Source organism: Saccopteryx leptura, chromosome 1 (assembly GCF_036850995.1).
Source record: "Saccopteryx leptura isolate mSacLep1 chromosome 1, mSacLep1_pri_phased_curated, whole genome shotgun sequence".
In the NCBI taxonomy this organism is placed as follows: domain Eukaryota; kingdom Metazoa; phylum Chordata; class Mammalia; order Chiroptera; family Emballonuridae; genus Saccopteryx; species Saccopteryx leptura.
The window spans coordinates 142780234-142796587 of NC_089503.1; the positions used below are offsets into that span (position 1 = coordinate 142780234).

The 16354-nt window shown below is 44.6% G+C and overlaps 1 protein-coding gene across 3 annotated transcripts in view; it reads left to right on the plus strand.

Moving 5' to 3' along the window:
- The first annotated feature begins 4534 nt into the window (after positions 1–4534).
- The window catches only part of PIK3R1 (phosphoinositide-3-kinase regulatory subunit 1), an 84820-nt gene continuing 73000 nt past the window's right edge, over positions 4535–16354 (plus strand). The window contains exons 1-2 of one of the 3 annotated variants that reach the window (XM_066376340.1): positions 4535–4654; positions 14807–15525. In XM_066376340.1, coding sequence (XP_066232437.1) covers positions 15192–15525 — 334 coding nt within the window. In that variant the 5' untranslated portion in view covers positions 4535–4654; positions 14807–15191. Of the gene's footprint in view, positions 4778–14806; positions 15526–16354 lie in introns of those variants that run through there. The other 2 variants (XM_066376350.1, XM_066376368.1) reach the window with 2 other exon arrangements.

Consider the following 16354-nt stretch of genomic DNA (forward strand, 5'->3'; position numbering starts at 1 on the left):
TAGCCTTTTATTTTCATAAGTGTTTTTCAAGGAACAAAACTTTTCAATTTTGATGGTCTAATTTATTGATTTTTTTTTTAGTTCATGCATTTTGTGTGCTAATATTTAAGAAATATTTTCTAAACCTATGTTTTCTTTTAGAAGTTTTATAGCTTCAGCTCTTAAATGTACATCTCTAATCCATTTCCAGTTAATCTTTTAGGTGGGGTATCAGCATCAATTTGCATTTTTGCTTGCTCATGGCTTTTCAATTACCCCATACCTGGTGATATTTTAGCACCCCTGTAGATTGGCAGTGTAGGTATCCCTGTCTTTCTGTCTGCTAATTTAGCTGTGACTCAGACCTTCAGAGGTACTATCAGAACAACACCTGCATGCTCTTGAATTCTGTGTTGTGTTTCCTTTAACTCTCTAGACCTTTCTCCCTTACCGAGTACCTACTATGTATCAGGAAGTCTATTAGCTGCTGGAGTTACTCAAAAATAAAAAGTGGCTCTTGCACTAAAGAAAATAACTACACAAATATGTTTCTATGTTTCATATTTTATCAATCCAACGGACATTACTACATTATAATTTTTTTTGAAGTCCAGCTTCTTTACTATAGCTGCTTTCTGAGTAAATTTAACTGAAACTGTCACTAAGGTGGCTCATTTACATTCATCTCACACTGGTTGATTTATCTAGTCTGATTCCCCAAGCGTGAGGACTGAAGAGCTCAAGGAGATAGTGCTGCCCAGAGCATAGATTATGATCAGGGAACTTTGAGTAAAGGTGATTGTGGTCTGACATGTTTTCCAGAATACAGCCAGGAAATTGCCTCTCCTAATATTTCAACATGTTAAACAGTTAGTACAAGTCCAGAACAACAAAATGAGAATTATAGTAGTGTTGGCCTTCTGAATGCTCACTCTGCTAAGAAACATTCCAGCCAATAATTTTTTTCATGTTTCTTTTAATGTATGTTTAACCTGGTTATCTCACAAAAATAGATTTTAAGCTAATACAAAGATTTATTTCTTCCCCCTCCCAAACACTTCAGCTATGGGAGCACAGAGGGAAAATAAAAATCTTAGGCAAAATTCTGTAGTGTTTTGCCCTGGGGTTGCTAGCACTGGTATTTTACCCATGACCAATTCCCAGTCACTGAATAGGCCTGCAATGTTTGGTGCTGTAGTAAACAGAAAATGTGTGGGCCTTTGGATTAACAGTTTAATACTCTAACATGTCAATTCTCGTCTTGGATATATATATTATTTTAGGTCCACTTAATTATATGATATACAGCATAAGACCTTAAACTGGTGGTCATCACACTTATGTGACCTAAGCCAGGTTTCAAAACATGTTGAATAAATTGCCAGCATTTAGAATTAGGAAATTGCCCATAAAAATATGGATTTCCAGCTTCTCTTTGAAAACTGAAAGGTGTGACAAATCTAGGCTAAAATCCTGTGGCAACAGTCAGCTCAACTCTAGCACCAGTGGCTTCCTGTAAGACCAGCCCTTCGGTATTTAGTCTCTCTCCAGCTGACTTTCCTGGTGGCATCATTCCTACCTGCTTCCTCCAAGGCATTGGATCTTTTAAACCTGGTTTTGCATTGGAATCACCTGAGGAACCTCAAAGCTATTGATGCCTGTGTCCCACCCCCAGAGATTTTGATATAATCTACCTGGGGTGCAGGGCTGACAGTGGGATTTTTATAAACTCCCCGGGCAATTCTAAATGGGTAGCCACAATTGCGGACCCCTGTAAGACAGCATGGCAGAGTTTAACTTCCATATCAATCACCTGGGGAGCTTGTGAAAATGCAGATTGTGATTCAGTAGGACTGGGATGAAGCCTGGGATTTTGCATATCTAACAAGCTTCTAGGTGTTGCCAGTGCTGCTGGTTTATGGTCCTCTCTTTGAGAAGTAAGGCTCTAAGGCATTTGTATGTGTTTTGTTTTTTGAACCCTAAACTACACAGCGACGTTTCAAGAGCAGTGGAAGCATATCCTAGCTCTGCCATTATTGGGGTAGCTGGAGTGATGGTGGCAAATGAGAGTAGTCTAATGGCCCTCTTTGGGCTGGTTGCTTCTCCACCAGCCATAGCCACTGAAAGCCTTTCAAGGTGTGCAGGGGAGGGTGGACTCCCTTAAATCTGACTTCCAAAACTTTCACTGTCACTTGTATTTAACAACCTCCCTTTGGTAAATTGTACCTTCTCTGACATTCTGAGCTCCTTGGTGGTGGCACCACCTGTCAGCCAACAGTTTGGCTTGTTACTGACTGAACTGTGGTGTTTGCGCACTTATCTGAGCGTTGTATTACAGTCGTTTTAGAGCAATGGTTCTCAAACCCTAGCATGCAGCAGGCCTTTTGGAAGGCTTATTTAAACAGATTGCTAGGCTCTACCCCCAGTATTTCTGATTCAGTAGGACAGAGAATTTGTATTTCCAACAAATTTCCGGAATAATGATGTGGCTGGTCCAGAGACCTGGTGGTCCTCTTGGCCTCACCACATGGCTTCTTTTAACAGTTCCATTTTGGGAGTCCATATAAGATTTTATTAAAGTTTTTTTTTTTTTCATTTTAAGATTGAATACTGCTGTTTTGTTGCCTTTATTATTTCATATAAATCAATGAAAAATAAAGATGCTAATATTAGTAATATGCGAGCAGGTACCAATTTAATACAGATGACACAAAGACCAAAATTATTGTTTGTGGAAAAATTGGTCTATTGTCCTTCCATGGACACTCTTTGGACTTATGCTGTGCATTCCAATATGATGGCAAAAATATATATTTTAAAGTACAGCATCTACTGGAAATAAATTACTGAAGACTGTCTGAAAAAGAAAGCTCAATTGAGGCTCTCATGCTATTTTTAGGTTTGAGGGGAAGAGAACCCCAATTGTAGAAGTACCTAAGTCCCTTTCCAGGAACTCAGCACATACAAAAGGAGGAGATGGCTGGTAAGGCTTCTTCAGACCCAAGCCTAAAGGAAATACTGTCAACATCACAGCAGTTACATCTCAGCTTACTGCACTGGATCAAAGTAATTCTAAAATGAGGCAGCTCATTTTATTTGCAAAGCTTAGACAAACAATGTATGAGGCTCATCATTTTGGGTGGGAATGATGTAACTTGGTAAATTTCATATCTACTTTTAGATAGAATAGATTCCTAAATAGGTAGGTAGTTGTCTGCTTCTGCATCTCCACTTCAAGTGACATATTGGAATAATAGAAACGCTAGTGCCTTGAATAACCCAAAATAGAACTTTTCCGTTAAAATGTGAGTCACCTTTAAAAATCATTATTTTCTAAGGACAAATTTCAGAATGTCCTTTTCTCTTCTTCCAACGCCTACTGGAATAAACCACCAAATTCAAAGTTTGACAAAAGTCTTAGTGCTTGGTTAAAAAAAAATTCTTGCAAGAAAATTGGGAAAGAGCTGTACTGTAAAACGGCTTTGGTGCAGGCAGACTGGGCAGGTGCAGGTCTCAGAACTGAAGGAGGAATCTGGAAAGAGCTTTTCAAAAAGCGACTCTTCCATGTTTTAATGGAAAAGAGCGGAACACAGGGTGCTGGCCTTCCATTTTACCCCTAGTGGAAGGTCTGAATCAACATTTTTTTTTTTTGGTTATTTTTGTAAACTTAAGTAATGGTTATAGTGGAAGAGTCTGTCTTTGAATGTTAACATTCTTATGGGACAATATAATTCACGTGAGCTTTCTCCACCGACCCCCCTGAACGAACAACGAGAGGGCCGCAATCTGCCTGAGCTACCTACATTTGCTCCGTCATCTCAGGGCTGGAAGGGATCAGCCAGCGTGCGCGCTCAAAAAACTCTTCCTTTCTCGTGGACCCGCCTGGCTCCCGGTGGCGGCGGTACCAGGCTCTTGGATTTCGCAGCGGGCTGCTCGCGCTCGTCCCTCCGGTTCACCCTTTCACCCCTCCTTCACCCCCGGGCGCCACGCAGGGTGGCGTGGTTTTTCCGCCCACTCCCAAGGCTGCGCTGGCGAGGCCGGGAATTGCAGGGCCTCCCGGCTTTGGCGAGCCCTGGATCTGAATCCTCCCAGCCCAGCCCCTCTGCCAAGGGGCTGGAGGCTCGAAAGAGGCTGGGGTTTGTTTCAAGACGCTCGGATTAGAGACGCAGCCTCCAAAGAAGTCTCAACTTGTCCTCGACCTCCCCCAGCCCCGCTGCCTCTGGTCCGGGAGACGCCCAGTAGCCGGCTCCGCCGCGGGCGGGCAGCAGCCTGGCAGACCGAGGGACTCAGACCCAGGAGCGCTCCACGGCGGAGGTAGCGCGCGTCCCGGCCTCCCAGGGCAACTCCGCGGCTGGGGCGGAAGGCGAGTGGGGCGACCTGCGAGCTGGAAGACAGGAAGGGTCCGCAGGGCCGGAGCTCCGCCCCCTGGCCGCCCGGCTTGGAGGCGGGCATAGAGAGTGGCCGTGGCGGGGGGCGCGGCGCCAGAGGAGAGGGGCGGAGACGTGGGCGCTGGTTGGTGCGGGCTCGGGGGCGGGGCGCGCGGGGCTGGCCCGAAGGCGGGGCCGGCACCCGGAGCTGGAGCTGCGGGCGCTGGGAGAAAAGTCGCGAGCAGCTGGAGCGGAGTTGGAGGAAACGGTGGCTGCAACGAGGCTGGCGGGCGAGTGGGTTGGAGACGGTGAGCTCAGATCGGGAACTCGGGTGGGTCGAAACCGGGTCAGAAGCGCGTCGGAGTCGTGCGTGCAGGAGGCCGCCGCTACAGCCCGGCCCCGGAGAGGAAGGAAGCCGGCCAGCGGGGGAGGTAGGCGGTGGCAGCGGGTCCGGGTATGTGTGCTCGGAAGGGGGAGGCGGTGAGTGCCGCGCGGCTGTCGCCGCGCTCTTCCTGTCACCAGCAGCAGCTTCTCCTTCAGCAGAGACACGCCGAGGGAAAGCGATCGGTTGTCTGTCTTCCTCGCTGCCAGCATCTGCCGCCCGCCCAGCGCCCGGCTCACAGCCAGAGTGCTGGCCCCGGTTTCCCGGTTCTTTTACACGCTGGTTCTGCATGCCGCCGGGGGCATACGTCCCCATCGTTGTAGGCGACCTCCGGCTTTCCTCTCACCCTTTCGTCACCGCACACGTCTGAGGGTTCCCACTGTCGCCTTGCTGCAGTTTTCCGGGGCCCTTCCACAGAGAAGAGCGCCCTGATCGCTGCCTTTGCGTTAGCGGGAAGGAGCTATGCTTTCCTCCGCGCCCTCCGTTTGCAACCAGGGTCGCTGCTCGGGCCCTTCTCCGGGCGGGCGGGGCGGTGGTGGTCCCCGGAGCTCACAACCAGCCCCCCTCCGAAGTTTGCCTCCCTCCTCTTCCGGGGTGGGGGAAGTGCGCCCCGGGGCGGCTTGTGGCTGGGGCCCCAACGCGGCGTCTAGTGCCGGCCCGGCCTTGGGCAGGTTATTGAAGACATGTTTAATGGGGTCTTGGAACAGCCCGGAAATCCAGCTTTTCTGTAACGTTGGGTGAAACTGGAGAGACTTGCCCAGCAATATGGGGCGGGTTAAGGATAGCAAGAGAGCGTACTACGAGCCCAAGTTAAACTATCACGGGGAATTGTCAGGAAACCACAGCTCTAACGCTCACTTTCCAATGGCAGAAACTGCCCCTCGATCTCTAGACAAAGAGAACAGAAAAGCTCAGGCCAACCACTCCAGGCAAGAAATGTACTACTTTGGTAGCTAGAATTCGAGCATGAAATGCAAGAATGTGAGCGGAATGGCTGTTACATGTTGAAGGCAGCATGTCTGTGAACTGTATTGGGGGAAATTCTTAGGTTCCTCTGGGCGCTGTTACTTTCGGAGCTGCAGCGCTGTTGGCATGTGAGTGGGAGTTGACTCTTATTTGGGTGTTTCAGGACTTTAGAAACGACAGGCTTTTTAAATTTTCTGCCCTTTTTCCTCTTTGTTAGTGTGAAGTACAAATGGATAAAGCAGTGCTGGGGTTTTGAGTGCAGCATGAGATTGTCACTTCAGTGTCATGAGGTTCAAGTTTTAGTGTTTAGGCGGGACATTCACAAAACTTAATTGACCCAGGCTTAATATGGAATTGTATTTTAATATTTCATTAGCTGATATTGGCACCTTGAACAATGGTGAAGTATTAACTGGGAAAGGTTGAAGTAAGTACATAGGTTCATTTCTGAGATGGGCTTTCAGAGTAATGCATTTTCAAGGTGTAAATTATTGGGAGTTTGGTGACTTCTGCACAGAAGGTCCCACTTGTCTTTTATCATTGAAAAATAAAATGAAAAGCACCCCTCTAGCTATAATATTTTTGACAGATCACATTGCTCTTGAAAACAAACAGCTTAAAAGCAATAGATGATGGTTTTCTTAGGAACAAAAGTTACTTAAGCTTTAGGAAGCAATTGTTTGCATCACAACAAAGAAAATACCCTAAGAGCAATTTTGAGAGTTTGGGAGGGGTCCCTCTAAATTTGGGGAAGGTGTGCTTGGTTCAGAATCAAGGTTTAAAATGGAAAGGCCAGTGGAGGAAGCTGCCTGCCTTGCAAAAGTGTTGGCTTATGCCACTGCTGGCCTCCTCAGCTTTTATATGCCAGTTGCAGGTGGGTAGTAGAGTCATACTTTTTGTGTAAAAGAGTATAGATATTTATGATCGGAAGAAAGTTTTATGTATCTGATGTTGGCTTTGTTTGTGTTACCTGCATTTGCTTTTTTTAACTTTCATCTCGACTTGGGGCCTGTTCTTGCCAGTTGCATAACAGAACTCTGCAATGTACACATTATTATCTCCTGTTTTATCTGCTTTTGTAAAATGATGATATCACTGTGTCTTTTCTCATCTGTGATGCTGATAGCCAATGTGAAAAACCATTTCACTTCCCATTGGTCAATTATATTATCTTCCTTTAGCTATTTCTTGAAATTGAAATTTATTAAGATCAGGAAATCCTGGCAGCATAAGATTGGTTTTGGGAAACAAATTATACAGTGAGTTACAGGCAATATATATATCACTTCTTGACAGCGGTGATGGTAGTATCCATTTAACTGCTGGGACTGTCGGATGAACAGCTGATTTTAGAAGTTTTGTATCTTAAATGCAAATCTACTGCACTTACCCAAATTTTGTGTTAAAAGTATTGGCCAAATCTTTAATTTTTCCATGAATGCCATGTAACTTTTAAGTTAGCATGTTGATTGAAACATTTTTTTCTTAGGTAGGTTAGGGGAATATTCTAAAGGCATACTCTGAAAGATCGTTCATTAAAACAGGAACAACTTTTATTATGCTTGCATTTTGTAATTTGCAAAATATGTTTTATTGAATAAAGAGATGGTGCATGAATAGATTGAAAAATAATTTATGAGCTGGTAGATTATAGAAAGCTTAGATCATGTTGGCAATTGGGGTTTTGCTTTTAATTCTCACATCTGAGGCATATGCAATGCAGAGAACATGGGAAGTGTATTTTTTTGTATATTATACATTTTAGACAAGCTCCCCATAGATCTACCCCTTTTGGAAGGCACAGGGATTTGCCAGTGAAGCCCTCTGAAGGTAAGAAAGTTACTTATCAATGGAAGGAAGGGCTTACCAATTAGTTTTTACCTTAGAAGGCATTTTACAAATTATGTAACTTTTTTTAACCAAAAAATTATGTTGTGATTAATTTCTTGAATATTCATATTATTTATTGCTACCCCTCCTTCACCCATACATAGCCCCTTAAGTGATTACTTTGTCACGATCTGCCAACACTCTTATTGTAATTACTTGCCAAAAAGAGTGGCGATTAAAAGCCATTTCATGTACATTATGCCAAATGAGCTGAAAAATAGACTGTGTAAGCACCCATAAACTTGTCTGTTTGGCTTATGTTAGGTTTCTCTTTTTTTTGAAAGGGTAGTACAGATTTTGCTTTAAAAAACTTTCTATAAAAACATCTTTGGAGGTTTTATCCTACTAGCATTGTTTTTCTTAAAGCAAATCAAATACATACCCACAGAATACCTGTCATCGATATAGTTTTCAGGTTAATGAACAGCCCCCCCCCCCCCCCCCCCCCCCCCGATAATTCAAGTCACAGGAGTCTGATGGGAATGTAAGGGGACTCCACCAGTGTGTGGAGTACTTTAATAAAGCGAGATGCCTGGGCTATTGTGCCATACCCCTTGTCCTCCTTACAGGACCCCCAGTGTCCAGGCTTGGGACTCAGCCCCAGGAGCTGGGGTTGTAACCTGAGGATCCGGCTGCCTTCAGTCGCTGGAGGATTGCATTAGTGCTGTCATCTCTCTCTGAGAGCAGCGACTGAACCCGGTTGGAGCAGAGTGTTGTGCCCTGACTCCTCCTCCTACCTGACACATGTCACAGACCCTTGCTGCCTCCTGAGTCTCCTTTGCCCTGACCTCTTTAGAGCCACTCTACCTCAGGTAGGGAGAGGAGTAGATGGGTAAAGTCCACATGCAGCCTTTGTCTGTCTGTCTGTCTGTTTACTCTGAAAACGAGTTAAAGGACAGCAGAGAATTTTACTTTGGCTACTTTGGGATTCATTTAGAACAGTTTGCTGCATTTAGAGGCAATACAAAAGAAAATTCCTGGTGAATGAGTTGTGTAAATGGCAGTGACATTCAATACTGCTAATAGTAGTAATGGTAGTAACAATACCATTGCAGTACTTCACCAGTTATGTAACTTAAGGCAAATTAACTTCTCTGCTTGTTTTCTCACCTGTGAAATGGGGATAATAATTGTACCTAGGGTGGTTGGTTGTAAGGATTAAGTTGGTTGATACAGACAGAACTCTTAAGAACTGAGCCTGGCCCATAGTACACACTATGTCGATGTTAATTATTAAGCTCTAATTATCAAGTGTGGAGCTCAGTGCTTTATATAAGCAATTTAAGCCTCATAATAATCCTATGAGCTGTAGGTTTGCTTTTTTGGTATCTCTCACAGATGCTAAAATTGTGCCACAGGGGTTTGAGTAACTTGCTCAAGTTTAAAAATCTAGGTACTGATGGGGACAGCTGCTGAGTCTGAAGCTGAGTGCTTCTACTAACCTTCTTGTTAAGAATTTTACAAAGTAGCATTGTTTCTTAACAAAAGGAGGGATTTTAGGTTATCTGCTTCAATCCCCTCATTCCATGGTGTCTCCTCAGGGCCTTTTATTCTGCCATGATGTAGGGAACCAGCATGATCAGGCCATGGGGATAGGGTGTTTCTCAGGCCCAGGAAGCCCCGTGCTTTCTCCTTACCCTCAGGTGCTGACCTCTGAGCCTGAGAGCTGCCTCCAGCTGGGCCTGGGTCTCTCTCCTCCGCCCCTCCTGCAGTGCTCTGGCGCCAGGCCAGCATTTTGCTCGATGGAGAGCCCAGCCTCCTGTCCTTCCTTGTTGTTTCACCTGGGCTTCTTCTGAGCCCCCACCCCCATCCCCAAAAGGGCTTGCAGGCAGGAGTCCTGACCTAGACACCCTGCTTCCTTCCCCACTGTAAGAACAGCCCTGAGCAGGCAGCTGGCAGCATGTTCCGGGGGCTTGAAAATGAATGGAGATATTTAATGACTGTGACTTCAGGATTCACCTGATCCCATCTTTTTAATTGCATTTTAGTTGCCATAAAATTTATCCTGAGCACATTATTTTAATTAGAAATTAATTTTGTTTACTAGGAAATTTTAACTTTTGTTCAGTTCAATTTTCATGATTTCCAGAACTTACTTGGAAAGCGAAAAGATTTTTTAATAATGAGTTCGGTTTTGTTGTTTTTTTTGGGTATTTTTCTGAAGCTCGAAACGGGGAGAGACAGTCAGACAGACTCCCGCATGCGCCCAACCGGGATCCACCCGGCACGCCCACCAGGGGGCGATGCTCTGCCCCTCCGGGGTGCGTCGCTTTGTTGCGACCAGAACCACTCTAGCGCCTGGGGCAGAGGCCAAGGATCCATCCCCAGTGCCTGGGCCATCTTTGCTCCAATGGAGCCTCGGCTGCGGGAGGGGAAGAGAGAGACAGAGAGGAAGGAGAGGGGGAGGGGTGGAGAAGCAGATGGGCGCTTCTCCTGTGTGCCCTGGCCGGGAATCGAACCCAGGACTTCTGCACGCCAGGCCGACGCTCTACCACTGAGCTAACCGGCCAGGGCCTGAGTTTGGTTTTTTAAAGACTGAATGTAGGTGTGGCACTTGCCCTGGACTCAGAGCTGGCGCACTGAGGGTGGAGAAACAGGGTGTCAGGAGGTAAGGGCTGGGGCCCACCAACCCCTCCAGAGCCTTTGCATCTGGGTTGCAGACCCATTTTGTGCTGGGACCCAGCACAAATTATTAATTTTATCACTGGATAGATCATATGGTCAGGATATAGTCTTGATTTATTTAAAGCGATTTAAAGATGCCCTTTATTTCTTCTCACCTAATCTGCTAAATCCTTGTCCTTTGTAAAAGGGGAATGAGTAAGTCAACAAAGTCAGAGGACTTTTTCAGAGTTTTGTTTGGTTCTTTGCCAAAATGCCTGCAGGTTAGAGGGTTAAATTGAAATTTTACTTTCAAACAGTTGTACATTAAGTCTTGGTTGCTTTTTGTGAGGCATTAGAAACAACATTTATTTTGAGGAACAGAATGATAATTGCTCAGTATCGTAGCGGAGAGAGGAAGTCACGTCCAATCAACGGTATTGCGGATGGTCTTTAAAAAGATTGGAAGACTGAAGCAAAATCATCCCCTTTAAGGAAATTGTGAATGGTTTGTATGATGTTACCTAAGAGTAAGTTAATTTGTTGTTGTTTTCATAGAATTTCTTTATAACTTTTGTACAACAACATACGTATGTGCTAGCTAGAAGATTAGATACCCAAACACCACCTTGGTTATTTGAAAATATTAACTTAGGGCTGGGGATGTTATCTTCATATAAAAACCTTTACTTTGTGAATAATTGTGTTAGTAGTGGGTGGAAGTAGTTCAATGAACAGGTGTATGTAGCCAAAGAGACTGGAGGCGAAGTCCTGTGGATCTGAGCAACAAGTAGCCTGCAGATCCAAGTAGTTCGGCTCGTTGATGGCAGAAGGATTACACAGCACTGCGGGCCTCAGGCTGCTGAGTCTTCTGCATTCCTGTAGAGAATTTGAGGGAGGGTGAGAGAAAGGAGAACTTGTCAGTCTTCTAGATGTGATAGCCCTGTGATTGTGTGTACTTCACGTGTCCCCCTAAGGATGAGTTGAATTTTTAGAAATTGTGCAGTGAAGAGCCTGGATTAGCCACAGGGGGCATAGATGCCAAGAGGGATATAGGTGGCAGAAGCTTTTAAGCTCACAGAGCAGAAATGGGCAGGATTCTAAAAGTGGGCAGCCTTCAAGAAGTGATGTTCCCAGAATTCTTTTATTCACTAGTTTATGGATGTCTTTGGCAAGGATGCATTTTAATGAAGTCTTTGGAAGGAAATTTGAATGGTCCTAGATGCTGGCTCTTGGGCTTGACAGAACTGCTGCTGAGTTATAATAGCTTCTTTTTGTGCAGGTGTGTTTGTGAAAGAGCCACCAACACTATCAGGAAGGCTGCTGTCACAAAGAGTAAAGAGCAGAGGTCAGAGTGTACTGGCAAGGAATCAGCGTCGTTGACCCCATGGACATATCTGGGCGGTCCTTGTGCATCGAAGCAAGTTGAGTTTAGGCAGTAGGTTCGAGTGGTGTTAAAAATGGTGGCTTGGAGGCCCTGGCCGGTTGGCTCAGTGGTAGAGCGTTGGCCTGGTATGCAGGAGTCCTGGGTTCGATTCCCGGCCAGGGCACATAGGAGAAGCGCCCATCTGCTTCTCCACCCCTCCCCCTCTCCTTCCTCTCTGTCTCTCTCTTCCCCTCCCGCAGCCGAAGCTTCATTAGAGCAAGGTTGGCATGGGTGCTGGGGATGGCTCTGTGGCCTCTGCCTCAGGCACTAGAATGGCTCTGGTTGCAACAGAGCAATGCCCCAGATGGGCAGAGTGTCGCCCCCTGGTGGGCTTGCCGAATGGATTCCGGTCAGGTGCATGCGGGAGTCTGTCTGACTGCCTCCCCATTTCCAACTTAAGAAAAATACAAAAGAAGAAACAAAAACAAAAAATGGTGGCTTGGAGCCAGACTGCCTGGATCTGAATTCAAGTTCCGTCTCTCAGTTGGTCAGTGTTATGACCAAGATACTAAATCTGCACCTTACTTTCCTTTCATGTAAAGTGAGAATTGTTGATAGTATCTGCCTCATGATTATCTTGCTGTTGAGTGTGTTTATAATATAGCTCCCACAAATATTACGGGATGACTGTGAACAACTAACTCCCTGTAAATATTAGATGAGGAGGAGAAGGAGGAAGAGGGTTAAAATGGTCAGAACACATAAAGCTTTCAGTAAGTGTCAGGTGATGACCATGATGACAATGACAATCATTAAAATGGACCTGGCAGTCGGGAGAAAGTGTGTAGGTAGGGTAGCGGCCACTGCCCCTTCTTAACCAAGGACACTGTGTACCTCACCATAGGACATGATCCAATTGTAGCCCAAATGGCTAGGCAGCTGTCTCTCTTCTCTTACAACATTGCTCACCAACCACTTACTGTATTTTTCGCTTCATAAAACACACCTAGGGTTTTAAGGAGGAAAATAAGAAAAAAAAACCTGAACCAAATGGTGTGTTAAAATATTTAATAAAATACCATATTTTTTGCTCCATAAGATGCACGGGCATTTTCCCCTCCACTTGGGGGGGGGGGGGGAGTGCGTCTTATGGAGCGAAAAATACGGTAATTAGTGCTGACCTGTGGCCAATTTTGAATTGTTTTGATTGATCTTTTTCTGGCCTTGAAGGTGTAGTCCTAGAAGACAGGAATGGTGTGTTCTGCCTCCAATCCTAGAGTCATAGTAGCCTGGGGTGGTTTTATCAGACCAGGGCGCAGAGTTCTGTGCAGGATTTGTCTTTCATGGCCAGTAAGCTTCTTGCAAAAATGGTGAGAGGGGGGAAATTGTAGAAACATACAGGTCTCTGGCATAGGTGGTGGGCGGAGAGTGCTGCTCCTGAGTTTGGCCTCCTTAAAGCCAGAGGGTTTCTCAGGGTTATTTCTGTCTTCGCACAGACTTAGCCTCAGGCCGAAATAAGCACAGTTTTCAGGTTTGTAAAACCTTGACCAGACATGGAGGAGTCTTTCTTACTACTGTGTCCTGTGGTGAGGATCAGGCATAGCTACATAGGTATGTGGTGAGCAGCCGCTTGGTGGTTGCTGAGGGCTATGGAAGAAGAGATATCATTATATTCCCCATTCTGTTAAGAATCTCACCAAACTGGCCCACTGGGGTTGTTGAAATAGAGGAAGCCATAGGCAGCAGTTGGAGGAAAGATATACCAGCTTACTGGTTGAGGATTTTTCCTCAAAAAAGACATACATTGCCTGAAAGAGCTAATGAAAATTTCAACACAGATTTGTAGGAGTCATATTATTCTTAGGCATATTGCCTGGTTTCCAGGCACTTAGGGATATGTAAATTTTCATGTTCTTTATAGTTCTGTGTCTCATTTGTACAGGGTACATTGATACTAAAAATGATATTTGCTAGTTCTACATTTTTGTGTGAATTTATGCAGTGAATATTTAATTTGATTTTGGATCTAGCAAAAGGAGACGCTGTCTTCAAACATAATACAGTTTATTTTTCTCATCTGCTCTGCTGGTTGCTTTAATTTTTTTTCTCTGACAACTGAAATACAAAGTAGAATAATAATAACCCAAATTAATATTCTTGCTACACAAAGATTTCTAGTGTTTGTTTTTGCTTCTTTTAATATGTAACTCGCCTACGAGTGTTATTATATTACATCTAAGAGGCTTTAGCCATGTAAAGTTGAATACTTGACACTTCTGAATGCCAGCATAACAATTACTCTGTGATTAGATTTTGCTTCTTAAGATGCCTACAACTGAAGAGTGCCTATAATATTGAACTTCTAAAGTGTTCCACACTGTAAAACTTATACAAGCTCTCTTTGATGTAGCACATTGAAATTGTGTGGCTATTGTTTTTATTGCTTTATTGTTCAACCAGCTTAACTGAAACCTTTAGGTTGCTTTGACTCTTTATGATAAAGATAACAAGGAATGGAGTGCAGTGTGCCCCCTGTGCCCCCTGTTCTGCCGGCAGTCCAGCACTAACGTACTCACTAATTAGAGAATCATTGACTCTCTAGTTTCTCTGCCCTCCACTTTGTTAAAAAAATGTGTTTTTTTTTTCATTTCCCATTTCTCCCTCCCCTAAGCTATCGTCATAGAGTAATCTGCAGCAGCCATCTCTACTTCCTCTTCAGTTCCTTTAATTAACTCCTTAAATTCTGGTTACTGTCCTCACTGCTGCTAGACTGGAGTCCGCTCTCACCAAAGTCAGTGATGCTCCCTCTGTGCCTCCAGACGGATTGGGCCCCTTGCTCTAGCGCTTTCCAGAATATGATACTTGCTTAGTCACATCTGTACCTACGGTCATGCCACACATTCCATGCTGTCTTCAGATTTCTACAGTCAGATGTTGTCTCTCCCCAGATGGTGTTTGGTTTCTGCTGTCTTGTGGCATTTACCTAAGGTTATTGTGTACCAGTTCCTTGTGTACCAGTCTTATCTCTGACACACTGCCACATGTCAGCACCCCTCCCACTCTTACCTTTGGCTCTTCGAAGGGCAGGGACTGTCTCACTAATCTTTGTTGTGGGTATTGTGTCCAACAGTAGTTTGCCGGCCTGTGTACACCTGCGAGATTGATTAAGTACTCGTTGAATGGAAGTAGAAATCCAAATTCACATAGATGGCAAAGTGTGATGTTCATTCATAAGTCTTGTTTTTCCTTTGCTAGGTGAAGCTCGCTTGTGGAGTGCAGCAGTAAAATCATACGACAGATGGGCAGTGTGACGAGAGTGTCAGAAAGAATTGGGCCTCGCTGTGAGAGTCAGCCTGGAGCCAAAGTGTTGACAAGTTGCTGAGAAGGAAGCCAGTGGAAGAACTGTGGCCTGCAGAGGAAGTGGAGTCCTCCTTCAGTCACACCATTGATGGAGGACAGATGGACAGCCATTGGCCAGTCACCTCTCCTCTTAAACCTTTGGAGAATTGTCCTTTGTCTTCTGCCAGACACATATTAGGAACCTTAACACATACTCTTGAGTTCAAGTTCCATAGAAACATAAGATTAGACTGCAGTGTGTAACCTGACTCATCTGCTGCATGGTCACAGATTTGCAAACATGAGTGCCGAGGGGTACCAGTACCGAGCACTATATGATTATAAAAAGGAACGAGAAGAAGATATTGACTTGCACTTGGGTGACATATTGACTGTGAATAAAGGGTCCTTAGTAGCTCTTGGATTCAGTGACGGACAGGAAGCCAGACCTGAGGAAATTGGCTGGTTAAATGGCTATAATGAAACCACAGGGGAGAGAGGGGACTTCCCAGGAACTTATGTAGAATATATTGGAAGGAAAAAAATCTCACCTCCCACTCCAAAGCCCCGACCACCGCGACCCCTTCCTGTTGCACCAGGGTCTTCAAAAACTGAAGCAGAAAGTGAGCAGCAAGGTCAGTATTGATGAGTGATTGCTTGACGACTCCTTTTAAAATAAAAAAAAGAAAAAGTTTTACATTTGGGTAGTGCTGAAATGCTCTGGGCAGAAGCCATTTTGCAATTTTACATGAATTTTTACAGGGTGTGTAAGCTTGGTCAGTCATTGCACGACTAGAAATTTGTGTTTGTGGGGTGGAAGGTTGTTATAAAAAATAGGGAAATGGTATCTGAGAACCTGCATAGTGAGTGTTTTTAAACACTACTTTTGTAGTTGCAATTGAATTAAGTACTTACTGCCTTCTTATTTTTTGCAATTGGTGTTATATATCTAAAGAATCATTTTAGGAAAGTAGAGGGTAAGTCTAATATAAGTATATTTAACATTAATATGATTTGTATGGAAAAATGTAGAGAGTAATAAAATGACCACAGAACTCAGCGGGTAAGAAACCATTGTTTTTATAACCCGGTGACTACCTCTTGGTTTCCTCTCCAGGAACACTGCGCCTGCAGCTGAAACCCAATCCTGTAGTTAGTGTAGATGTAGACGGAGTTCTCTTCCTTCATGGGCAGTGTCATATGTAGCATTAGTGCCTATAGTGTGCTTGGCCTTCATGAGAAAAAAAGATCACTGAATACTCTTCATAAATGGGAACCACCTTGATTCAGAAACCACTCTTCGTTTATTGGAGGTGGTCCACATTGGCGCTTTGTGTGCAACTGTTCATTTGAGGGGGTTTTTCCCCTCTCTCTGTTAATGTCACACAGAGACAAGCCTCAGCTTTACTGTTATCTGCTTTGTCAATTCATTTCTGCACAGGTTAATTTCAGGAGTTCGCCCCC